General features: G+C 41.5%; 1 protein-coding gene across 1 annotated transcript in view; it reads left to right on the top strand.

Annotated features, from left to right (window-relative positions):
* tyw5 (tRNA-yW synthesizing protein 5) overlaps window positions 1-25,798 on the top strand; it is a 39,173-nt gene extending 13,375 nt beyond the window's left edge. Inside the window, exons 2-8 of the mRNA XM_059966988.1 lie at window positions 3,601-3,755; window positions 10,613-10,682; window positions 11,571-11,615; window positions 13,893-14,030; window positions 16,149-16,236; window positions 17,507-17,623; window positions 19,009-25,798. Coding sequence (XP_059822971.1) covers window positions 3,601-3,755; window positions 10,613-10,682; window positions 11,571-11,615; window positions 13,893-14,030; window positions 16,149-16,236; window positions 17,507-17,623; window positions 19,009-19,265 — 870 coding nt within the window. The 3' untranslated portion in view covers window positions 19,266-25,798. The remainder of the gene's footprint in view (window positions 1-3,600; window positions 3,756-10,612; window positions 10,683-11,570; window positions 11,616-13,892; window positions 14,031-16,148; window positions 16,237-17,506; window positions 17,624-19,008) is intronic.
* The last annotated feature ends 1,549 nt before the right edge of the window (window positions 25,799-27,347 follow it).

Genomic DNA, 27,347 nt, shown 5'->3' with positions numbered 1-27,347 from the left:
TCTTCATCTGCGGTCCTGGTTCATCCACCACCTTTGGTTTGGATATGTCCAGTATGTTCTCGAAGGCACACACTCATCCACACAGATCTTGATGAAGTCGGTAATGACTGCATATTCATCCAGATTTGAAGATGAATCTCTGAATATTGTCCAGTTCACTGACACAAAGCAGTTCTGTAAGTGCTCCTCTGCTTCCCTTGACCATATCTTCTTGGTCCTCAGCACAGGTGCTGCAGTCTTTAGTCTGGGTGTAAAAGTAAAGCCAAGTGAATGTATTTTCCAAAGTGTGGGCATGAAATGGCACTATAAGCGTTCCTGATGGTGATGTAATAGTGATTAAGCGTGTTGGCTGCTCTGATTCCATGGGGAATATGGTGGTGGTAGTTGTTCAGAGATTTCTTCAAGCTGGCCTTGTTGAAATCCTCCACAGTTATAGGGAAAGCATCGAATTGTGCTCTTTCATGCCTGCTGATTACAGTGCTCATCTCCTCCAGTGCCTGTCTGATGGAATGTACACTGCTACCAGGATGATGGCAGAACCCCCCCCCCCCCCCAAACCCGGCAAATAACCTGGATGACATTTAACTACTAGATGCTGCAGTCAGGATTGAGATGGAATTTTCACGTCTGTGTACCATGATATGTTAAGCATATACGAGCGTTTGTAACATACTCCACCTCCTCAACCTTTAAAAGGTATCCTTTAAAAGGCACAGGTGAGTGGGCAGTCAACACCATTTTCCCAGGGTGGCAATATCCAGAACAAGGGACATAATTTAAGATGAAATGAGTAAAGTTTAGGGGCGATGTCAGAGGTAGGTTTATTACAAAGCTTGGGAATGTACTGGCTGGGGTAGTGGTAGAGGTTGATTCAATAAAGATATTTAAAAGATTAGGTACACGGATATAAGAAAAGTGGGTTATGGAATGTATAGGAGGAAAGGATTGGATTGATTGTGAGTCTGTACAACATCGTGGACAGAAAGTCCTGTGCTACACTGGACTGTTCAATGTTTTATGTTCCTCTTTTCATAAGTATGAACATGGGAAAATAGTCTGTTAAATATGTGAAGTTCCAGACTGTACAAATGTCATTTCATTCCATCTGCTGTTTACTTTGATAACTTTGATCTGCACCTTGTCACAAACATTCATTCCGTTCTCTCCATTTCCTCATTCCTGCAACTGCTGTATTTCAGTTTTCTGATCCGATTTAAAGAGTCATTGATCTTTGATCTAAACATTAACTCTGATCTCTCCTCTCTGATGCTGCTAAACTGCTGAGTATCTGTTGCTGTGACTTAATTTCAAAAATCAGCTGTAAACTATTTTGGGCCACTTCGAATGAGCATCGATAATAATCAGAAACATGGAGTCCATGAATCGCCCAGTAAAGTCAATATGTACGCTTTGTCATGGTGAAGATGGCCACTCCCATGGGTGTAACGGTGCCCTTGGGAGTGTATTTTGAACTTTTAGGCATCCCGAACAGATTTTGGCCAAGTGTTCAATCTGTTTATCTATTCGGGGTCACCTCACGTTGCTCCAGGTGAAACTCTTCATCTTAACTGTACCCAGGTGTCCCTAATGCAGATTTTCTAACAGAGGGAACCACATCACAAGTTCCACACATGAGCATTCTTTGGCAAACTGACAGTTGATCTTGTCTGGCTGAGAACTCTGGAAACATAGGGTTACCATGAGCTGGTCATCATTGAATGGTGATTTCACAGACTTTTCACTATGTCGAGTCATTCCTTGTTTCACTTTGTATTTTGGAATTTGTTACTGGCATTTGGTCACCAATGTGGTGTGGAACACTTCTGCTGGGTCACAGTATGAAGACTTTCCTTCTTCAGTTCTCAATAGTGGAAGATGTAACAAGTCATCAGTGTTGTTGTGTTGTTTGGTATCCTTGAACTCTGTCATAAGAGTGGGCTCCTAGGAATAGTGCCCAACATTGTAACCAGGTAGCAGACATCACTGGAATTCCTTTCCTGGGATTGAAATGGACACAAGGAGCTTGTGATCTGTCACTACTGTAAACTTTTGTCCGTAGAGATAGTGGTGGACCAATTCTTCCCCCATACTAGACTAAGGGCTTCTCAGTTGATCTGTGCATAGTTGTGTTCTGTGCTCATCAGGGATCTTGAAGCAAAAGCAGTTGGGCTTGTGACAAGTCAATCTTTGAAAACCTCTCACCGCCTACCAAAGATGCAAAAGTGTCTTCTATTTGCGGCAGGGGACACTGCACAGTACCCAGAACTGGTCTGATGCTCTTGAAATCCCCACATATGCAATGGCTCAAGCCTTCCCTTTCTTGATCACCGGGATAATGGGCATTGGAGAGAATGCCAGATGTCTCCGAGCTCTGCAGTTCAGCATCTAGTTTAGGATGTAGTGTGCAAGGCACTATACAGGCTTTATGGAATCTTGGTGTTTCTGCATCATTCAATTCAATTCTGGCCTTTGTGTCTTTGAGTTTACCAATCACTTTCTCAAACACCAGCTCATCAGCATTAAGAAGCTGTGCCAGTCTCTGGTTAGTGCTACCAGTTGGGCTGCAGTTGCCTGTTGATACCACGCTGAAAGCTTTGATTGAGTGGCAGTCTAGTTGGATTTTTCTTAACCATTCATGTCCAAAAAGTACTGACCCTACACTTTTCATTACATAAAGCTCTAACTGTTGTGTTTGGCCTCCATATGTCACATTTGCTTTCAGTTTGCCTTTGGGAGACACTTCTTTGCCTGTATAGGTCTTCTCTAATGGTAGCTTAGAAAACTGTCTGTGGTAGTTAGCCTCTGGAATTATGGGCAAAGCTGACCCTGTATCCAGCTCCATTTTCAGTTTTACACCAGACACATCTATTGTGATCCGGATAATTTGTGATATGCTTCGATAATACTATGTACTTCTAGGCAGGACAGTTCATCTTTGTCAGACTCTGTGTTGTCTGATTCTGTTTTACATTTGTTAACGTTACATTTATTAACATACTTTTCAGTTCCTGGTTAATTGCCATAAGTATAATAAGAGCTTGAGGGTAGAAGCATTGGACACTGGGTTATAAACATAGTTGAAATGCAGAGAAATTCTTGATTATTAAATGGTGAAAAACTGACAAAAATAAATTGTTCTCTGTAAATTAATGTTGGGGAAAGCTTACTATTCTATGAAAATAGCACTAGTGTCTGTATGAATTTATGGGTTGAAGTTTACTGAAACATAAAATGTAAGAGTATTAGCTTAAAGTAAAGATCCCAGAGCCATCGCATTGTACAGCAGAGAAACTGGCCCTTTGGCCCACCATGTATATGTTGACCACTATGTCTCTCTCTCTATTAATCCCACTTTCCTGTCTTAATTTGATTTCTCTATATGTTGTTCATTCAAGTATCTGTTCAATTGCCTCATAAATGTTGTTACTTTTCCTGACTCCACTACTTTCTTTGGCTGCTCATTCCAGATACCAACTACTCTTTGTGAAAAATTTACCCATCGAATCCCCCTTAAATCTCTTCCCTTTCACTTTTCTAGGCTAGTTATTGTCAATTGATTTTCAGACAACAATTTGCATTTTCTTTTAAAACAATCCTCAGAGAAAACCTGCAATTCTTAAAGGAATTCACTTGGGCACATGCACATCAAAATGGACAGTGGATTACCTGAGCACAGCAGGAGGAAATCAAGAAGTCAAAGTGCATGTTGCTTCAGTACCACAGATGGATTTTATCAACAAAAATTTTATCTACAGGTATAGTTCCTCTATTACTTTAAGCTTGAATTTATCTTTCACAGTGGGTGCAAGAGCTGGATTCAAAGTTCTTTTAAAGTAATTTATGGTAATAGTGTAAGTAGAATTGTGATGTGCAGTGGTTCAGTACTTTTTGTGTGTTTTATATCATTACATTCTAGAATAGAACTTTGAGTATGAAATGGTGAGTTTCCAATTTTAAACCTGTAAAAATAATACAAAATGTTAGATCGATTTAACTTTTTTTATTAAAAGTAAATTATTGATGGAATGCAAATATCTGTTATTAATATTGCATGCCATATTTTTACATTGCTCTAGAGATTCAAAGATGATAATTATACCTCACTACATCAATTCCAGAGAATGCCAATTCTACTTGTCCTATGTTTCAATTAAGTTTAATTCTAACAACTCATTGTGGGCAGTGAACTAGGATTTTTTAAATTATTCACCTTAATTCTTTAGTTTGTTAGTGAAAGTTAATTTTATTGCTTTTTATTCCCTATCAATATATTTAATGTAAAACAGTAAGTTTCATGCAATAATTGCTGTAGAACAAGGCTAACTCATTTGTGGGCAGGTGAAAATGTACCTCATGAGCAGCAATCTCAGATTATACCTTCACGTCTTGTTTCATGGCCATAGCTTCCTCGATTATTATAAGGGCACCATTTCTTTCCATCAGCTTCTCTGTCTTCAGCGCATCTTCTCTCAAGATGAGGCCTTCCACTGCATGACATCTGAGATGTCCTCTTGTCGCAGGAAATTGGCTTCCTACCCCCCCCCCCCCCAAGAGAGCAAGGATAGAAGTCCTTTGGTGTTGGCCTCTCATTCCAGTAGCTCACACATTCAGCACATAATTCTTTGATATTTCCACCCATTTTGTCAACCACTTGTACTCCTGCCGTGATCAAAGTGCTCCCTGTTGCTAGCCATCTTAAAACTCTCCCAGTTCCCACAGTGACATTACTGTCCTCCGCCTCCTCCACTGCTTGATGACCTTTGTCTGGTCAGGGAGAGTGAGGAGTTGATAGAGAGGAGTTACAGGCAGGTGGGTCATGGTTAGGAGGGGTAAGGGTACTGGAGAGTACCACAGTGGCTGTACCCTTTGACAAAAAGTACTCCTGTTTGAGTACTGTTGGGGGGGGACAACCTACCTGGGGGAAGCAACAGTGGCTGTGCCTCCGGCACAGAGTCCGGCCCTGTAGCTCAGAAGGGGAGGGAAAGGAAGAGGAAGGCAGTAGTAATAGGGGACTCGATAGTTAGGGGGTCAGATAGACGATTCTGTGGACGCAGTCAGGAGACCCAGATGGTAGTTTGCCTCCCTGGTGCCAGGGTCCGGGATGTTTCTGATTGCATCCAAGATATCCTGAAGTGGGAGGTTGAGGAGCCAGAGGTCGTGGTACACATAGGTACTAATGACACAGGTAGGAAAAGGGAAGAGGTCCTAAAAGGAAAATATAGGGAGTTAGGAAGGAAGTTGAGAAGAAGGACCGCAAAGGTAGTAATCTCGGGATTACTGCCTGTGCCACATGACAGTGAGAGTAGGAATGGAATGAGGTGGAGGATAAATGTGTGGCTGAGGGATTGGAGCAGGGGGCAGGGATTCAAGTTTCTGGATCATTGGGACCTCTTTTGGGGCAGGTATGACCTTTACAAAAAGGACAGGTTACATTTAAATCCTAGGGGGACCAATATCCTGGCAGGGCGATTTGCTAAGGCTACTTTAGAGACTTTAAACTAGAATGGTTGGGAGGTGGGAATCAATTTGAAGAGACTAGGGGAGAGGAGGTTAGTTCACAAATAGAGAAAGCTAGTAGACAGTGTGTGAGGGAGGATAGGCAGGTGATAGAGAAGGGGAGCGCTCAGACCGAAGATGTAGGGGAGAAGGAAGAAAAAGATAATAAAGTTGTTTGCACTGTTAGGGATAAACAGAGAGGAAGCGGTGGAAAGTTTCTTAAATGCATCTATTTTAATGCTAGGAGCATTGTAAGAAAGGTGGATGAGCTTAGAGCATGGATTGATACCTGGAAATATAATGTTGTAGCTATCAGTGAAACATGATTGCAGGAGGGGTGTGATTGGCAACTAAATATTCCTGGATTTCGTTGCTTCAGGTGTGATAGAATCGGAGGGGCAAGAGGGGGAGGTGTTGCATTGCTGCTCTGAGAAAATATTACAGCGGTGCTTTGGCAGGATAGATTAAAGGGCTCATCTAGGGAGACTATTTGGGTGGAATTGAGGAATGGGAAAGGTGTAGTAACACTTATAGGGGTGTATTATAGACCACCTAATGGGGAGCGAGAATTGGAGGAGCAAATTTGTAAGGAGATAGCAGATATTTGTAGTAAGCACAAGGTTGTGATTATGGGAGATTTTAATTTTCCACACATAGACTGGGAAGCCCATTCTGTAAAAGGGCTGGAGTTTGTAAAATGTGTGCAGGATAGTTTTTTGCAGCAATACATATAAGTACCAACTAGAGAAGGGGCAGTGTTGGATCTCCTGTTAGGGAATGAGATAGGTTAGGTGACGGAGGTATGCGTTGGGGAGCTCTTCAGGTCCAGTGATCACAATGCCATTAGTTTCAATATAATTATGGAGAAGGATAAGACTGGACCCAGGTTTGAGATTTTTGATTGGGGAAAGGCTAACTTTGAGGAGATGCGAAAGGATTTAGAAGGAGTGGATTGGGACAATTTGTTTTATGGGAAGGATGTAATAGAGAAATGGAGGTCATTTAAAGGTGAAATTTTGAGGGTACAAAATCTTTATGTTCCTGTTAGTTTGAAAGGAAAGGTTAAAAGTTAGAGAGAACCATGGTGTTCAAGGGATATTGGAAACTTGGTTCGGAAAAAGAGACAGATCTACAATAAATATAGGCAGCATGGAGTAAATGAGGCGCTCGAGGAATATAAAGAATGTAAAAAGAATCTTAAGAAAGAAATTAGAAAAGCTAAAAGAAGATATGAGGTTGCTTTGGCAAGTAAGGTGAAAATAAATCCAAAGGGTTTCTACAGTTATGTTAATAGCAAAAGGATAGGGAGGGATAAAATTTGTCCCTTAGAGAATCAGAGTGGACAGCTATGTGTGGAGCTGAAAGAGATGGGGGAGATTTTGAACAATTTCTTTTCTTCGGTATTCACTAAGGAGAAGGATATTGTATTGTGTAAGGTAAGGGAAACAAGTAGGATAGTTATGGAAACTATGATGGTTAAAGAAGAGGAAATACTAGAGCTTTAAAAGAATATAAAAGTGGATAAATCTCCGGATCCTGACAGGATATTCCCAAGAACCTTGAGGGAAGTTAGTGTAGAAATAGCAGGGGCTCTGACTGAAATATTTCAAATGTCATTAGACACGGGGATGGTGCCGGAGGATTGGAGTATTGCTCATGTGGTTCCATTGTTTAAAAAGGGTTCTAAGGGTAAACCTAGCAATTATCGGCCTGTAAGTTTGACATCAGTGGTGGGTAAATTAATGGAAAATTTTCTTAAAGATGGTATATATAATTATCTGGATAGACAGGGTCTGATTAGGAGCATTCAACATGGATTTGTGCATGGAAGGTCACGTTTGACAAATCTTATTGATTTTTTGAAGAGGTTACTAGGAAAGTTGATGAAGGTAAAGCAGTGGATGTTGTCTGTATGGACTTCAGAAAGGCCTTTGACAAGGTTCCACACGGAAGGTTAGTTAGGAAGGTTCAATTGTTAGGTATAAATATTGAAGTAGTAAAATGGATTCAACAGTGGCTGGATGGGAGATGCCAGAGAGTAGTGGTGGATAACTGTTTGTCAGGTTGGAGGCTGGTGACTAGTGGTGTGCCTCAGGGATCTGTACAGAGTCCAGTGTTGTTTGTCATATACATTAATGATCTGGATGATGGGGTGGTAAATTGGATTAGTAGGTATGCAGATGATACTAAGATAGGTGGCATTGTGGATAATGAAGTAGGTTTTCAAAGCTTGCAGAGAGATTTAGGCCAGCTAGAAGAGTGGGCTGAAAGATGACAGATGGAGTTTAATGCTGATAAGTGTGAGGAGCTACATTTTGGTAGGAATAATCAAAATAGAACATGCATGGTAAATGGTAGGGCATTGAGGAATGCAGTAGAACAGAGTGATCTAGGAATAATGGTGCATAGTTCCCTGAAGGTGGAATCTCATGTGGATAGGGTGGTGGTGAAAGCTTTTGGAATGCTGGCCTTTATAAAGCAGAGCATTGAGTATAGGAGTTGGGATGTAATGTTAAAATTGTACAAGGCATTGGTAAGGCCGAATTTGGAGAATTATGTACAGTTCTGGTCACCAAATTATAGGAAAGATGTTAACAAAATAGAGAGAGTACAGCTGAGATTTAGTAGACTGTTACCAGGGTTTCAGCACCTAAGTTACAGAGAAAGGTTGAACAAGTTAGGTCTTTATTCTTTGGAGCATAGAAGGTTGGAGGGGACTTGTTAGAGGTATTTAAAATTATGAGGGGGATAGATCGAGTTTACGTGGATAGGCTTTTTCCATTGAGAGTAGGGGAGGTTCAAACAAGAGGACGTGAGTTGAGAGTTAAGGGGCAAAAGTTTAGGGGTAACACGAGGGGGAACTTCTTTACTCAGAGAGTGGTAGTTGTGTGGAACGAGCTTCCAGTAGAAGTGGTAGAGGCAGGTTCAATATTGTGATTTTTTTTAAAAATTGGATAGGTATATGGACAGGAAAGGAATGGAAAGTTATTGGCTGAGTGCAAGTAGGTGGAACTAGGTGAGAGTAAGCGTTCGGCATGGACTAGAGGGGCCGAAATGGCCTCTTCCTGTGCTGTAATTGTTATATGGTTACATTCACCCCGTGACCGAGGACCAGGCCCCTAGATCCGTCCCGTGACCGAGGACCAGGCCCCTACATCCGCCCCGTGACAGAGGACCCGACCCCTACATCCGTCCCGTGACCGAGGACCAGGCCCCTACATCCGTCCCGTGACCGAGGACCAGGCCCCTACATCCGTCCCGTGACCGAGGACCCGGCCCCTACATCCGTCCCGTGACCTAGGACCCGGCCCCTACATCCGCCCCGTGACCGAGGACCAGGCCCCTACATCCGCCCCGTGACCGAGGATCAGGCCCCTACATCGGTCCCGTGACTGAGGACACGGCCTTTACGTCCGTCCCGTGACCGAGGACCCGGCCCCAACGTCCGTCCCGTGACCGAGGACCCGGCCCCTACGTCCGTCCCGTGACCGATGACCAGGCCCCTACATCCGCCCTTGACCGAGGACCAGGCCCCTACGTCCGCCCCGTGACCGAAGACTGGGCCCCTACATCCGCCCCGTGACCGAGGACCCGGCCCCTACATCCGTCCCGTGACCGAGGACCCGGAACCTACATCCGTCCCGTGACCGAGGACCAGGCCCCTACATCCGTCCCGTGACCGAGGACCAGGCCCCTACATCCGTCCCGTGACCTAGGACCCGGCCCCTACATCCGCCCCGTGACCGAGGACCAGGCCCCTACATCCGCCCCGTGACCGAGGATCAGGCCCCTACGTCGGTCCCGTGACTGAGGACCCGGCCTTTACGTCCGTCCCGTGACCGAGGACCCGGCCCCAACGTCCGTCCCGTGACCGAGGACCCGGCCCCTACGTCCGTCCCGTGACCGATGACCAGGCCCCTACATCCGCCCTTGACCGAGGACCAGGCCCCTACGTCCGCCGCTTGACCGAGGACCAGGCCCCTACATCCGCCCCGTGACCGAAGACTGGGCCCCTACATCCGCCCCGTGACCGAGGACCCGGCCCCTACATCCGTCCCGTTACCGAGGACCCGGAACCTACATCCGTCCCGTGACCGAGGACCAGGCCCCTACATCCGTCCCGTGACCGAGGACCAGGCCCCTACATCTGTCCCGTGACCGAGGACCAGGCCCCTACATCCGTCCCGTGACCTAGGACCCGGCCCCTACGTCCGTCCCGTGACCGATGACCAGGCCCCTACATCCGCCCGTGACCGATGACCAGGCCCCTACATCCGCCCTTGACCGAGGACCAGGCCCCTACGTCCGCCGCTTGACCGAGGACCAGGCCCCTACATCCGCCCCGTGACCGAAGACTGGGCCCCTACATCCGCCCCGTGACCGAGGACCCGGCCCCTATATCCGTCCCGTGACCGAGGACCAGGCCCCTACATCCGCCCTTGACCGAGGACCAGGCCCCTACATCCGTCCCGTGACCGAGGACCAGGCCGCTACATCCCTACATCTGCCCCTGACCGAGGACCCAGCCCCTACATCCGTCCCGTGACCGAGGACCAGGCCCCTACATCCGTCCCGTGACCGAGGACCAGGCCCCTACATCCGATAGATCAGCGAATCGAACTTGCAGTGTACCAGATTAACAATGCCCAACGGGGTCTTGCAACGTGCTATTTGACTGTAAGCCTCCATTGACTCAGGCAGAAGTGAATTCCGCAGCTCCTTCATTATCTCTGCCAGTGAGCAACTTGCTGATGGTTTATATCTGCAGTCCTTTGAGTACTTTACCTTTTGCAGGATCTTGCAATCATTAGACATAAATTTAAACAGAATGTAGCACCTTTTGTTGACGCTGTAGATGCCATTGCAACCAGTCACACCACCATCTTGCCAGAAAAGGACTTTAAGAAGATTGGTGGGTTAGTAGACAATTGTGACACCATGATTTCCAGAAGCCAGTTTGAGCTTCCTGCTGGAAAGGGATGGGCTACATAGCAAGTTCTTCTGTGTTAGTGTTTATGCCTTCATCCTTGTGGGGCCAGCAATTACTCTCTTTAATGATGTTTATAAATTGTGTATTTAAAATATAATTTGTGCTTTTATTTTCTTCTGCTTGCAGAACTTTACCGTTTGATGTTTTTGTGAAGCGTGCAGCAGAGGAAACTCATACAGAGTATTTCATATCTGAGGTATAATTACAGCCTTTTTGAAATATACGGCAGTATTCTATTGTAATTCTATTGTTGATGCTGCAATTGGAAAGAAATCGTATTTTGAAGGCATAGAAACAGATACAGCCCCTCAAACTCGCCATGTCAGTAACAATTATGTACCCCAGTTACAAGCAGATTGTTAGTTGCCTTCATACATGGTGATTTAAATCCACTCAACTTACTCACCCTATCACTGAACTATTCTCACAACCTATGGACTCACTTTCAAAGACTCATCATCAAATGTTCTCTATTTATTGCTTACTTATTTATTATTTTCTTTCTTTTTCTCTTTTTGGAGTTGCAGAGTTTGTTTTTTTAACACATTTTCCTGTCATCACCCTGTTGGGTGCAGTCTTTCACTAATTCTATTGTGTTTCCTGTAGTTACTGTGATTGCCCACAAGGAAATGAATCTCAGGATTGTATACGGTGACATATATGTACTTTGATAATAAATTTACTTTTAATTTGGAGAAAGCGACAGCTTTTGAAATCATATTGTGTGATATTTACTTAACCAGTTACGTGTGCAGAAATATTTTAAAGAGAAAACAAACGTATCAACAAAAAATTGTATCATTTGATTTCAGACATAAAGTTGAAGTTGAAACAAATTTAGTTCACTGTCTCTAGAGACTTCATATATGTTCATTCTCACCACTCGTAGGTCTGTGTGTGATTTTTAATGACTTTTTGGAGGATTTTGCAGGGAGCAGTTTAAGGAAGTGCATGAATGCAGAGCAGTTTATCCCAGAAATTTTAAATAACTTTGAATGCATAAATCTTTAATTAATCTCATTACTGATGCAGCTTTATGAGCTGAGTGCCCTTATGACTAATACAATCACTGTGTTGTGTTCAGGATGAAAAGTATTACTTGCGTTCATTAGGAGTAGACCCACGTAAGGTAAGTGAATTAAAAAGTTAAATATTTTGCAGCATGTGATCCCTAAACTTCTATGTTGTATTTTTTTATATAACTTTCTCTTCTGTTTGTAGTTCTGTCATCCGGTGGTATTTTAATTTATCCTACACTTACGGCAATGCTGTCAGCCTGAACAATTAGTGCTTGCAGGATATCTTTTGTTACAAGTATTGCAGTGGTGAGAGATCCTAGTTAAAATAGTGCCGGGTTACACTATTTGGCTGTCTGAATGGATACTGAACACTGCTGATGTTGCCCTCCAGCAATGCTGATTGTGATTGTGGAGCCCTTGATGGTTTTCTTATGTTGTAAGCCATTTAATGTTAATTCAGGGATTAGTACTGTAGCCACCTTCATCTTCTTATCCTGATAAAATAGCAGTATAAATTTCCAGTCTCAGTTGGAAAAAAAGTAAGACTGCCAATTGAAATTAGTGCTATCTTGTTTTGACCATATGTTATTAAGAGGCTTGTTGTACAGTTTAGTCTAAATGCTTGTAAACAATCCAGTGTGTCGTGCAGATAATTAGTATTTTTTTGAATCAAGTTCAAATACATTAACTAGACTACACAACTGATAAGTTCTCAAAAGACAGAGATAATTAATCTGTTAGTAAAAGATGCACAAACAAAGCAAATAGCAAACACTTCCACATTTCACATTTCTCACATTTGACATATAAAAGGTATCTGCTTCTCATCAGGAAATATCTAGTAATTATCAGAATATTTCTAACAATTACATTTTACATTTTAGTTCATCATAAGCATTCAAAAAGTGTGCAATATAGTTATGAGATTGAATATTAACTTTATTATTAACCAAATTATTATCCCCAAGTCCTTGAAAAAGTAAACGATTCAGTGGCCAGAGGGGAAAAATCAATTGGACAATTTTTTTTTGCAAGTGAGTCTTGATAAAAATTTAAATATCTGGTTAGTAATGTGAACTTGTGTAAAAACAAAATTTAAATGATTTTTAAATTGATAAAATGGTTTATCATTTTCACATGTACTAAGATGCAGTGAAAAATCTTCCATTGCACGCCATTCATACAAATCAGTTCATTACAACAGTGCAGAGGCAAAATAGTAACATAATGTACAGTAAAGTATTACAGTTACAGTAAAAATACAGCGCAGGGTCATAATGAGGTAAATTGTGAAGTCGAAAGTCCATTTTATCATACTCAGAAACCATTCAATAGCCTTATACCAGTAGGGTGGAAGCTGTTCTTGATCCTGGTGCTACCCTCTTTCAGGCTTTTGTATCTTCTGCCCAGTGGGTGAGGAGAGAAGAGAGAGTGTTCAGGGTGGGTGGGTCTTTGATTACACTGGTTTATTTACCGAGCAAGCAAGAAGTGTAGACATAGTCCACGGAGGGGATGTTGGTTTCTGTAATGTACTGAGTTGCAAAACAACTCACTGCAGCTTCGTGCGATCACAGGAAGAGCAGTTGCCATATAAAGCTGTGATGCATCCAGATAGGATGCTCCTTATGGTACATCGATTAAAAATTGGGGAGTGTCAGAGGGGACATGCCAAATTTATTTAATCTCCTGAGGAAATGGAGGTACCGCTGAGCTCACTTGGGCATGATGTCTACATAGTTGAACCTGAACAAGCTGTTGGTGATGTTCGCTCCCAACCTCTCAACTCTCAACCTCAACAGTGTTGATGTAAACAGGAGCACATTCACTGTCCCCTTTCCTGAACTCAATGACCAGGTTTTTTGTTTTGCCAATGTTGAGGAAAAGGGGGTTGTCATGACACCATATCATTAGCTCTCTATCTCTTTCCTGTACTCTGACTCGTTGTTATTTAAGGTATGATCCGCTCTGGTCATATCATCTGTAAACTTGTAGATGGAGTTAGAACAGGATCTGGCCATACAGTTGTGAGTGTATACTGATTGACAAGTGTGTTACCTTACTTTCCACTTTTCTAACAGAACTGTTGAAACCTTCTGCTGCCACATTTGTTCTGTTACTTCAACAATCTTAAAACCACTAATATTGTTTCCAATTTTATTTTAAACTCTTAAAACACTTATGGTCTTAAAATAACTGAAGCACTCATCAAATAACAGTCAGCTATAATTGTTTACATTGATATATATATAATTGATTTTTGATTTTAAGTGTTTACTTGAAACTGCTGGCTTGGAATGTCATTTCAAATTTATGAAATAAATTAACAATAATAATAATTTTGTATCAAAGAAGTAGCTAATGACAAATGTCTTTAACTTTTAAAACAGGATGTTGCAGATATCACAAAACAATTCCCAACTCTGGCTGAGGACATCAAAATCCCAGAGTTCTTTGACAAGGAACAATTTTTCTCCAGTGTTTTTCGAATTAGCTCACCAGGCCTTCAGCTCTGGACCCATTATGATGTACGTAGCCTTGATGCTAATTAAAAATGTACCTGATGTGAATAATATAATATATAAAACTTCTATTAACTTTTTCTTAGTTGATAAAAAAGATACAGCCCTATGCAGCCAGCATATTATGCACTGGTGCAGTATGTTTGGTGAATGTTTTTGCATGAAATTTCAGGATTTGCACCCAATGATTATGAAGAAATGTTAACAAATTTCCAACAGAGGGCAGCATATGATTTGGAGGCAAACTTGCAGATATTTGTATCTATTTGGACACGCTGAAACCACATCCTGTCTGTGCTGAGGTGATCAGAAGTGTGTTCTAGATGAGGTCTACATTGTGTTTTATTAAGTTTTCACGTGATGTGAGTTCAATGTTTCTTCATAAAACAGGTTTCCTATTTGCTTTGTCTATCTATTCTGCTACCTTCACAGTTCAACTACTACACAATCCTTCTGCTTCAGCCCCCTATATTTAATCATTTACACCCCTCATGTTAAATGATTTTTGTACTGATGAAGCTTCTGGCTGCCTCCTCGATGTATGCAACTTGTACTCCTCTATCAAGTCACCTGTCATCCTCCTCTCCAAAAAGGAAAAACCCTAGCTCAGTCAATCTATCCTCATAAGACATGCTGTCTAATGCAGGCAGCATCCTGGTAAATTTCCTCTGCACCCTTTCTAAACCTTGCATATCCTTTCTATAATAAGGTGAACTGAACTGAATACAATATTCTAAGGGTGGTCTAAACGGTTTTTTTTAAGAGTTGCAACAATACCTTGCAGCTCTTGAACTTAGTCCCCAGATTAATGATGGTTAACACACCATATGCCTTCTTAACCACTCTATTCACTGTGTGGCAACTTTGAGGGATTTATGAACGTGGACCAAAAGACCCCTCCATTCCTGCACGCCGCTAAGGACTCTGCCATTGGCCCTCTATTCAGCCTTCAAATGTGATCTTCCAATGTGAATCAGTTCACACTTTTCCAGGTTGAACTCCATCTACCACTCCTTAGCCCAGTTCTGTATCCCATTAATGTTACATTGTAACCTACAACCATCTAATACACTATCCACAACACCACCTACCTTCTTGTCGTCTGCAGATTTAATAACCCAACCTTCCACTTCATCATCCAAGTCATTTATAAAAATCACAAAATGTACGATTCCTGGAACACATTCTTGGGAAACATCCCTGGTCACTGACCTCCAGGCAGAATATGCCCTATCTGCTCCCACGCTCTGCCTTTTGTGGGCGAGCCAACTGTGACTTCTTATTCAAAACTTCAGCCTGTTGAACCTAAGCCTCCTGCTCTAACCTTGGTCCACTCTAACAATGGGCATTCTGCTTATACTCTTTGTTGCCTCAAATAAAATTCACTTCACCAATTTGATAATTAATATGCAATTGTGTTCTTTTATTTAATATCATTTAGATTTTTTTTCATTTTCTTACAAGATTCTCTCTTTTTTAGTGTATCTGGGCTTTATCCATCTGTTGCTTGTCTCTGAGACTTGTCTTTTAATGTTTCTTTACCAGATGCCAGTTATACTGAACCAACTATCTTGCTACCTACCCCAGTTTTTAGACGTTTTCTTGAGTTATTTGATACCCAATTCTTTAACTAGATTAGTTGCTGCATCTTATTTGTATCAACTTCTCAAATTCTACCACTCATCTACATACTGCAGTAAGTAGAATCTGGAGGGGGGGGAATTGATTGGAATGAAGTGAGAATAGGTTATATGGGAAAATAGTGGAGATTCAGATTGTTCCTTTCTGGTTTTGACTTTATGGGCAGAAATAACCTATACCATAAGGAATATGGTACTTGACTTACAAAAGGACGTCTTCTCACTACTTGCTAGTGCCCATATAAGTTCTATGGGGTTTGTTAGATGTTTTCATTTCTCACCAACAAACTTTTGTTTCATCTTAGAAAATAGCTTGATAGGAAGTGTAAAGCAATTCTCTATGAAGAGCTTACTTTGCCACTGCTAAGTGTAAAATATAACTGGGAACTCAATAAACAGCTGACTGTACAAAGCAACACTTCGGTTGTTATAATGTTAAATATGAATCTTGCTGGAATGATTTGATATTTATTTTCTTCTACAGGTTATGGATAACTTCCTAATCCAAGTGACAGGAAGGAAGCGAGTGCTGCTGTTTAACCCTCGAGATGCACCTTATTTATATCTAACAGGTGAATTTTATAGTAGGAAATTGTATTGCAAAAGAGCCTACTAGATTCAAATTCAGAATCTAGCTCATTTCAAATTAATTATCATAAATAATGACCACATCTCCAGAAGATAAGGCAGTGTTGTCATAGTCGAGGTGTTCTGTGAGATAATCAATTCTGTTTAATGAATATTAATATTTTGTTGAATATTCAAGAATGCTGTGCAACAGTTATAAAAACAAAGTGCCTTTCACATGTTTAGCCTGTTCACTTGCTACTTTCTATATCTTAATTGTCAATTATCACTGTCTTTAAAAGAAAGTAGCTGTTGGTGAAGAAATTAATTTAGAAAAATATATATCTTTATTTAAAAATACCAAGTAGTGAAGGATTATTAATTGGAAGCCTCACCACCCTTTCTCACTGGCACTATCACCACTTTTATCACTAAAATTTCCCTTGCTCACCATGCTGTCACATTTAGGAGTCAAAGCTGTACGCTTTTCCATACTGGAGTGGAAGTCTCCCATACAACAATTAATTGTCTACAAAATAAATACATTTTAAAACTGTGATTGGTGAATATTTGCATGAGGAGCATACTTAGGAATATGGAGCTGAGTCAGTTTGAACATAGATCAGCATGCTAAAGAGCCTGAATGATTCAGGTCTGTGATCTATTGTATAAGGGTTTTCAGATAAATTTTGTTTTAAATCATCAACAAAATATAATAATTTGGGGGGTAATGTCCCTAAAATATTTCATTATTTATTCAGAACTTTGCCACATTAAATCAACAGATAATAAAGAAATGAACATACTAAAACAATGGTATTCAAAGGGAAGGGAAATTATACAATTTCTGCTGATGTATTGTGAACTCCTTTAAAAGTAAAGAATACTGGTAGAAATAAGATCAGTTTTACAACTATTGGAGAAAGCTATATTATTAAGGGTTAAAGATGTAGTTGTAGTAAAATAGACATTCAACATGAAACAAAACAAATTTCTTCCTTGCAGGTTTCCTAATCCACATGCATCTATGAATGTTTTTAGTCTTCCCAGAAGACATCCCAAGTCTTGCTAATATTATCCATGCAATTCAGAGGTTGTTTCTGGTTGCAGTAACAAAAGTAAAACACATAGAGAGTCAAAATCAATGTAAAGAGTCAAAATGTACTTGCATTTTAATATTAAGTTTAATAATGATACTTGTAATTTCTTCTGTTGCTTATAGTCTATAGTCTTGAGAATGCTGTAATCATGCGTATTTTTTCTAATTTTATGCAGGTGATAAATCTGAAGTCTTGCATGTCGATGCTCCTGATTTAGAAAAATATCCAAAATTTGCTAAAGCTCAGTGCTTTGAATGTCATTTAGAGCCAGGCGATGTGCTTTTCATCCCAGGTAATCCAATAGAACATATAATAGGCCAGCAAACTATTGTATCATGTTTAATAACTGGAGATTGTAGGGTAGTCTGCTAAATGCTGTTAAAATAATGAAAAGGTGCATCTTCTCATTATTTTAGCACTGTCACATTTGTTTGAAAAGCTCATGAGTTTACCTTACTTCAGAAGCCTGGAATAAAATTTATTGTGACTTTTTAGTCCAGTACTGTTGGAATGCTGCACTGTCAAAAGTACAGTCTTTAAACTAAGACCAGTTGTCTTTCTTAGGCGGAGGTGAAGGATTTTTTTTTAGGACTATTTAGAAAAGAAACAAGTAAACGTAACAATATTTCTGCTAACGTTTACCCCTTGTCTGACTTCTTATGTCCTTGTTATGTATGTATCACCCACTGCACCTTTATAATTTGCACGATTCTTTCAACACACATCCATATTGTAATAGATTTTAATTTTGTAAGCATAACTCACTGTAATTCATGCCAGAGGGTGAATTTCCTGGATGGGTCCATTTCCCTTTAAATTCACTTTACCTTGGCTTTAAGTTGCTGATTCAAGTTGCCTGAAAATAAGTATTGGCAGAAATTGGAATGTCATATTATGAATTAAACTTAAAATCCTAGCAGTTTCTTCTCACCCACCAAACACCAAGTCATGAATTAAACTGCCCTTTATCTAATAGTCTTGATCTTTTATTCCACCAGGAATGTTGGGTGCAGATTAACAGTCAATCAAATGCTGAAGCTGATGTGCATTAGCTTAAATCCTAACAGTGGATATTGCCTTTTCATAATTTTATATAAGTTGTTCCTAACTCACTCTTCTGAGAGTAAAGCAATTGACCCACAAGACTTCACTCTTCTTCATTGGACCCATCAATATTTTATACTAAAGATATCATAATATCACATTATGATCTGTTTATTATAAGTGCACAATAAATATTTTTACAATTTGCTGATGCTCAGCCACACTTAGACGTGACTACATGCACTATGACACAAATCACTATAATTGGAGATTTTTCTTTCTTGGGAAGTCAAGTTGGAACTGAGCTGGTTGCTTTTGGATTTAGTTCATAGTGCATGTACCCATTTTGATCAGGCACTCTATGGGTTTGTTGGCATACCAAGTCTAGAATAACCAAGTTCCATCTTGGCCACAGACTGTAAACTGTTAGCTCACTAGATTTTACATAGAGTAGATAACAGAGGCTCAATGTGACAACTTTATAAGTGTCTTGAAATAAGTTGTACTGAATACTATTTTGATCCTAAGTTTATTACTTTATCAAGCTTAACATGTTTGAAACACCTATGTCGTATAAAATATTTTGTAGGAACATCCTAAGCAATTGTCTAAGTTCTTGTTTATCCTTCACAGCATTGTGGTTTCATAACACCCTGGCTAAAGAGTTTGGAGTGGGTGTGAATGTATTTTGGAAACATCTTCCAGCAGACTGCTATGATAAAACAGACACCTATGGAAACAAGGATCCCACAGCAGCCTCGAGGGCAATGCAGATTTTAGACCGAGCCTTAAAAACTCTAGAGGAACTTCCTGATGAATACAGAGACTTTTATGCCCGAAGGATGGTTCTACGGATTCAAAGTAAATCATACAGTAGTCATTATAAATAACGCTTGATTACTTTGAAGAAAAAAAAGGTTGTATAGCTGTCATATTTATTTACAATATATTCCATATTTGAGTAACGAAAGCGGTTCAGTTACTTTTTAATTGATTATTTAAGCGATTATTTGTGCAGATGCAAATACTAGCTGTAGGAAATACTCCAGGTCAAGCAACATCTGTGTAGGAATGAATAGCATTGATATATCAAGTTAATGTCCTGTCATTAGAACAGAAAAGTCTGCAATCAGCAAGTTTTAATCTGCTGCGGAAGTGAGAAAATAAAATATCAGTGGAAGGGAAGAAAGATTAAAGGGCAAAAGGATTTCATTACTGAGAGGGAGAAGGTGTTAAAGGGCTGGTGTTGCATCTCAAGTGGTTTCATTGGAAGATAATTCAGGAAGGAAAGGGGATTTGATGGTGATTTTTTTTTAAAAAAAAGAACAAGAACATCCTAAAGAGAACAGTCCCTTTGAAATGCAAAAGAGAGGAGAGAACATAATTTTTTTCCTTCTATTCCAAAAATCTGTGCATTTGAATCTTCAGTAAAGAAAGCAGCATGCTTTACTATGACACCAATGTAGGAACCAATCTGAACTCTATCCTTCTGTACATACTCACCACTAATGGCGCAGGTGCTAATGATCCAAGTATTTTGCTTCTGATCTCATTTCAGTTATGCATGAAAGCAGAGTCTGCAAGCAGAGGGCTGAAGTCTAAAGGGTTGTTCACATTACACTAGCTCTTGTCTGGGTATTAGTATATTCAATTCGTCTAGTGAAATATTGAGAAGAGTGAAGCTGTTGTTTACAGTCCCTGTACAATCACAGCTCCTGGGTACTGATTCCAGGTCTGTTTTTGGCCTTTCCTGGGCTATACCAGGCAATTCATGCTCTGGAGCTTTTAACCACTCTCTCTAATACCAAAACCAATTGATTCTATGTACATAATATCAAACAAAATTGCTGCTGTTTTATCTTTGTGCTTATGGCTCAAACCCAGATTATCTCTGATTTCCCCCAACACTACCCAAGCACCAGTATCTTGAGCTGTTGCTTCAGTTGTCCAGGCCCTAAACTCCACAATTTACTTACTGGCTCTGCACTTGATAAAATTTCTTTTTAACCAAGCGTTTATTCATTTGACCTGCTGTTTCCTTCAGTAACATAATTTATTTTGGACATAAAGTTGGAATTGCTGTAAATACAGTATTTGCTGTTTATTTGGCTGCTAGCAGTATAAATGATTACATCATTGCCAAAAACAGCTGAGAATGCAATGATGAGAAGGGCAGAAATGTACAGATGGCTAAGAGCCCAGAAAGACAAAAATGGTGTTGTGGACTTGCATGTAAGCATACTGAAATACTGAGGCAGTGAACCTTCACACGGCCGATTACATATACAGAACAAGCTCCCGCAGTTTGCTTGGCACTTGCACTGTGAGAGAGAAGAATATGTACAAGGTAATTTGCATATCTGAAACACAAGAAATTCTACAGATACTTGAAATCCAGAGTAGCACATCCAAAATGCTGGAGGAACTCAGGAGGTCGGACAGCATCTATGGAAAGGAATAAACAGTTGACATTTCAGGATGAGGTTCTTCATCAGAACTTGCATTTTGGTGTTAATTGAGTGAATTTTAGTATTGTTTTTTGTGTTTGTGTTTTCTGACGTGAATATTTTAATAGGTAATTCTAATTCCTGTATGTTTGCAATTGATACATCCATACAGAAAGCAGGAATTCCAGGGTTCTTCGAGTGTTTGGAACATAACGTATGATATGACACTAGAGCCAAGCAGCTAGGAAGAACAAAAGAAATCTGTAATCTTCCTGGACCTTGCCAATGCATTTTGGCTTAATTCCCCATGCACTCCTCTGAGAGGCATTTGACTTCTTTCAGATACCAGAGCCCATCACAACGCTGGTGAAGACCTGCCAATGGGCTTCACAGCAGCAGATTTTGTCACATGGCAGAAACTGGAAGTAGGCATTATGGCAGGTTGCACTACATCACCCCTGGCCTTCGCAGCGGCCATGAAGGTCATTATCAGGGCTTCAGGATGGGCGGCAGGCAGAAAAAGGACAAGTGTTGCACTTCAACTTCCCCCCCATTAGGATGTACCTGGATGATATAACAACACTGACTGCTACTTCAGCATGCACCAAGAGACTGCTTGGAAAGCTGCAGGAAAACAGTAAGTGGGCCAGAATGAAAATCAAACCCAGAGGTCACGAAGCATCTCCATAGTCAGGGGAAGGCTGCAAGACATAAAGTTCTTCATCGGTGATGATCCAATTCCAACAGTGTCTGAGCAGCCTGTCAAAAGCCTGGATAGATGGTACAACATCAGCCTCCCGGACAAAGAACAAGTGCAGCAACTAAAGCAACACATTGCCAAAGGCCTGGATAACATTGACAAGACCATGCTGCCTGGTAAGCTAAAGCTCTGGTGCTCACAGTTTGGTCTCCTACCCTGGGTGATGTGGCCACACGTTGTCTATGAGGTCACATTAACAACCATGACGATGCTCAGGTGAACCATCACATTGTTCATAAAGCAGTGACTCGGTGTCCCAAGATGTTTCAGTAACATCAGTTTCTATGGTAAAGGATTCCCTGAACTATTTTTTTACTGGCGTTACAGAGGAATTCAAGTGTTCTAAGTTGCATCTACAGATGACACTCAAAAGACTCATTACAAGACCATCAGCTAATGCAATGCAGCAAGCAACAGCAGTCCTTGGGCATAGAGACATTGTGGGGTAAGTCCAACAGGACAGGGGCAGCTTTGGTTTGACAGCAAATGGACCCACCTGGCACAAGGCCACAGTCCCAGGGCAAAGGAAGATGGTTGTCAAGGAAGTGTGATGACAAAAAGAGTCAGACAGCAGAGCAAAGGCAGTCTCCCTGGCTAAGCAAAGGGCAATGGATGTGGTGGGAAAGCATTGAAAGGAGGAAGGACATATGGGAGATGGAAGCAAACAGATTTAGCTTTCTCATCAGAGCTACTTATGATGCGCTTCCCTCACAAAGAAACCCTCCACCGGTGGTTTGATGAGGATCCAGCTTGTTCCCTGTGCCCAATTCTGACAACCCTCAAGCATATTCTAGCAAGCTGTAAATCCAGCCTTACACAAGGCAAACACAAAATGCTGGAGGAACTCTGCAGGCCAGGCACCATCTGTGGGAAAAATGTAGTCAATGTTTCGGCCTGAGACCCTTCGGCAGGACCCTTCAAAAAATTTCAGCCCAAAACATCGACTGTACTTTATTCCGTAGATGCTGCCTGGCCTGCTAAGTTCCTCCAGCATTTTGAGTGTGTTGCTTGAATTTCCAGCATCTGTAGATTTTCACTTGTTTGTGATTGGATCCCATAAGGCAGATATATGTGGTGTTACAACCAGGTCTTGTAGAGTCTGGCAGTGGCAATCGAGACCAAGAGGTTAGCAACCAACTCCTTGCTGCCTAGAATGACTAACGCTCTGACATCAACAGCATTCCCACAGGAGGGAGAGAAAAGACCAATTAATCTCCCTCCTAAGTCAAAGCAGGACAAATGAACATAGCACGTGACTAGGAAATGCTAGCTGATGTCAATAAACAACTCAGCTCTCCACCAGAAAATACTACCAGCAATCTTACATCAGATTTGATTCTCTGGTCCTATTCATTATAGGTCGTCTACATCGTGGAACTCAGTCCTGCAGGAGGATTCAGTGGATGAATCATATGAGCGTAGGAGGCTACACTGTGCAGATCTAGTACTTGAAGCTCAGCGACAGGGCTGGAAAACCAAAGTTTCTCCCATGGAAGTGGGTTGTTGGGGATTTATAGCCTCATCCACCATCAGATTGCTGAAGGAGCTAGAGATCCATGGTCAAACTCTACATCAAACCATCAGAGACATGTTAGAAATGGCAGGAAGAAGCAGTCACTGAATTTGGATGAAGCTAAGGGACCTCTTCTGGCCTCTAAGATAGCATCAAGAGAGTGGGAAGACACAACAGGAAGTGACTGTAGGATGCCAGAAGTCTTGGTCGAGCCCTCTGGAGATGTAGTGGGCTAATCAATGAGACATCAAGGAAGGAGGGTAGTCACTTGAAAACCCTTGCATGCCAACTCTGTGCCACTCCCAACATCAAGGCAGTCTCGAGCTAGTGCTCATGACCCATTGGCATGAGGGATATTAACATTTTATCCTGTGGTTTTTAATGTTGTGACAGTCACAAACATTCAAGCTGTTTGATGGCTTTGGAAGTCTGTTCTGATTAGGGTGTGGTTTCATTGGTTGGTGAAGCGGCTCAGTGAGATTGTGAGTGAGTGAGCACCTCCACTGCTAAGAGCCTAATGAGCAGCTTGGAGATGTCCTTTACTGAGGAGGTATGAGCAGGGTGATGCATTTTCACAAACCGATTTTGTGAAAGGGCAAGCAATCTGATATTTATGGACCATACATTTATATGTTTAATGTAACAATTTAAGATCACAGTGCAAGTTAAACCAGCAGTGTGTTTGTGGAAGTATGCAGTTGCATAGAAAGGTAGCATGGGCATAGACATATCCAAACAGTATACTTCGGTTGTATGTCCTGCTCAGCTCCATGTTTACTAACATTGCTGAATATTGTTTGAATTTTGTAGGCTGAATATGTTGATGGTTCTCTTCTTTAGTACTGTTTACATGTTGCTGGCTTAGTCCTATATTAGAACATTCACACCTTCTAGGCATTCCATTCATGTTGAGCAATGCACACAAAATACAGCAGGAATCCAGCAGATCAGGCAGCATCTGTGGAGAAAAATTGGAGGGAAACATTTGACATTTTCAGCCAAGACCTTTCACCTCTACTCCATCCCATTCTGTTTTCTGATATTATCTGTTTAAATCTGTATGTGGGACTTCTTTTGAGCCTCCACATCAGGTAGTTCTCCACTGTTTGAAATGCCACCATTCCTGTTTCTTGTCTAAAAGTATAATTTATTGCTTCCATGAGCACTTCCTACAAAATCACTTATCCTTATGTTTTCAGCAAAGTTACATACGTGCCCACAAAATTAACATCTAAGTTGCTTATCAATATGAGGGACATTTGCAATCCCGAGACAGATTCTGCTTATTTGTATACTTGTCTGTCATCCCTTCTGATGTTCAACTAATATCCCAACCTGGTTAATAATTTGCCTCTTTTCATCTGCCTGATATCTCATTCATTGTCAGGAAGGTAACATGTCTGTATGACTGGCATCCTGTCACACTCACCTCAACAATAAGCAAATTTTTTGAGAGGCTGGTCAATGACTACATCTGCTGCATGCTGCCAACCACACCGGACCCCCTACAATTTGCCCACTGACGCAACCGATCGACAGACAACGCAATAGTCAGAGGCCTACACACTGTCCTTACACATCTGGAGAAGAGGGATGCTTATGTGAGAATGCTGTTCTTGGCCTGCAGTTCAGCATTCAACACCATAATTCCCTCCAGGTTCAACAAGAAGCTCAGGGATCTTGACCTTCACCCTGCCTTGTGCAGCTGGATCCTGGACTTCCTGTCAGATCGCCAGCAGGTGGTAAGAGTGGGCTCCCCCACCTCCACCCCTCTGACCCTCAACACAGGTGCCCTTCAGGGCTGTGTACTAAGCCTCCTCCTTTACTCTCTGTATACCCATGACTGTGTTGTCATCCACAGCTCCAATCTGCTAATTAAATTTGCTGATGACACTACATTGATTGGCCTTATCTCAAATAATAATGAGGCAACCTACAGAGAGGAAGTCATCACCCTGACATAGTGGTGTCAAGAAAACAACCTCTCCTTAGTCAGGGACCAGGGACGCTTGCCAAATGGCAGGTTAAAGAACCAGTAGAAATGGAAAACACATTTGGAGTCTGGTATTGCCATTAACTAATAGTGTTTATTAGTAACTACGCAATACAGTACTATAAATGCAAATATATTCCACAGGTTAGCAATAATATATATGTACATAAGTATGGAAATGGGTTCTTAAAAACCTAGTGGTGGATGGGTATAGTCTTACGATGATGAAGAGAGTTCAGTTCAGTTTGAAGTAGTTAGTTGAGTAACATTGGAGAGAGGAGAGGTGAGCTGATGCCGCCGATCTTCCCTTTGTCTTCCAAGATCCTGTTGTTGTCACCAAATATGACCATAACATGTATGACCATTCTTCAGTGATGGAATTATCACCCAGGCGAGGGTGGACACACAAATAATTCCCCACCGGTCGCACCTTTTCACACTGCGAGAACCACTGATCGATTTCCCCAAATTGATCCTCCAAAACCCCACCTTCCTGTGGGTACAACAAAGCTCGTCCAGTGTCCAAAACTGTGTGTCTCCAGGTCCAGCAGCTGACCTGGTATTTATTTCAGCATGCTGCGCACCAGCTGTCCATCAAACTGCTCCGCCCTTCTCTCTCTCTGTAAGAACTTACAAGCAGGCAGTGTCCTTGTAAAAATGTCAACAAACTGCGGAGAAACCATAACTTCAATCTTCCAAGCATTCTTTGCCCCTCCTCTCTCTCTCTCTCTCTCTCTCTCTCTCTCTCTCTCTCTCTCTCTCTCTCTCTCTCTCTCTCCCTCTCTCTCTCCCTCTCTCCCTCTCTCCCTCTCTCCCTCTCTCCCTCTCTCCCTCTCTCCCTCTCTCCCTCTCTCCCTCTCTCCCTCTCTCCCTCTCTCCCTTCCTCAAACAGTGTCCAAAAGCCAGTCTCATTCTCCCGACATTTTAAAGTGATTGTCCACAGAAAATATGAACCCTGGGGTACATAACACCCTCAACATTGCAAAAACAAAGGAGTTGATTGTGGACTACAGGAGGGATGGAGACAGGCTTACCCCAATTGACATCAATGGATCTGGGGTTGAGAGGGTGAACAACTTTAATTTCCTCAGCATAAACATCACCGAGGATCTCACGCAGTCTGTACATATCAGTTGTGTTGTGAAAAAGACACAACAACGCCTCCTTCACCTCAGATGGCTGAAGAAGTTCTTGTATTGCCCTCCAAATTCTAAGAACTTTCTATAGCGGCACGATTGAGAGCATCCTGACTGGCTGCATCACTGTTCTGTATGGAAACTGTACTTTGCTCAATTGCAGAGAGTGGTGCGGACAGCCCAGCGCATCTGTAGATGTGAACTTCCCACTATTTAGGACAATTACAAAGACAGGTGTGTAAAAAGGGCCCAAAGGAGACCCGACTCACAAACTGTTCCAGCTGCTACCATCCGGGAAATGGTGCTGCGGTATAAAAGCCAGGACCAACAGGCTCCAGGACAGCTTCATCCACCAGGTCATCAGACTACTTCATTCATGCTGACACAACAGCATTTCTATGTTATATTGACTATCCTGTTGTACATAATATCTATTACAAATCACTACAATTGCACACTGCACATTTGAATGGAGATGTAATGTAAAGATGTTTACTCCTTATGTACATGAAGGATGTAAGTAATAAAAAGTCAATATCAATAAGTGAACATTGAACAACAGTATAACATCAAAGAACATCCTTAGATACTCTTTGTATTGAACTGACAGACATGTAGGAAGAGGGTGTGGGGTAGCTGTTGGTAAAAAAAAAGGTGTTGAAGAGAGGGAAATTGTAGAATACCTATGAAATGGCTTGTTAGGGCAACATGTATTTGAACCCACAAGGGCAATGGCAGTTTTGGACTGGGTGTAATGACCCAGATTTGATTAGGGAGCTTAAGTAAAGGAACCCTTAGAAGAGAGTGAGCATAATATGATAGAATTTACCCTGCAGTTTGAGGAGAAGAAGAAGGTAAAATCAAATCTATTACAGTGGAGTAAAGAGAAGTACAGAGGCATGAGAGAGAAACTGGCTAAAGTTGATTGGAAGGGCACACTAGCAGGGATGATGGGAGAAGGAGGAGGAAAGATGCCTCCCAAAAATGAAGAAGTGTTCTAAAGGGAGAATGAGGCAACTGTGGCTAACAGGAGAAATCAAAGACAGCGTAAAAGCAAGACATAATATAGCAAAAAATTGTGTGAAAGTAGAGGATTGGGAAGCTTTTAAAACCTAACAAAAAG

The sequence above is a fragment of the Hypanus sabinus genome, chromosome 4, assembly GCF_030144855.1.
Source record: "Hypanus sabinus isolate sHypSab1 chromosome 4, sHypSab1.hap1, whole genome shotgun sequence".
NCBI classification, from domain to species: Eukaryota; Metazoa; Chordata; class Chondrichthyes; order Myliobatiformes; family Dasyatidae; genus Hypanus; species Hypanus sabinus.
This window is presented reverse-complemented; position numbering and strand designations above follow the sequence as displayed.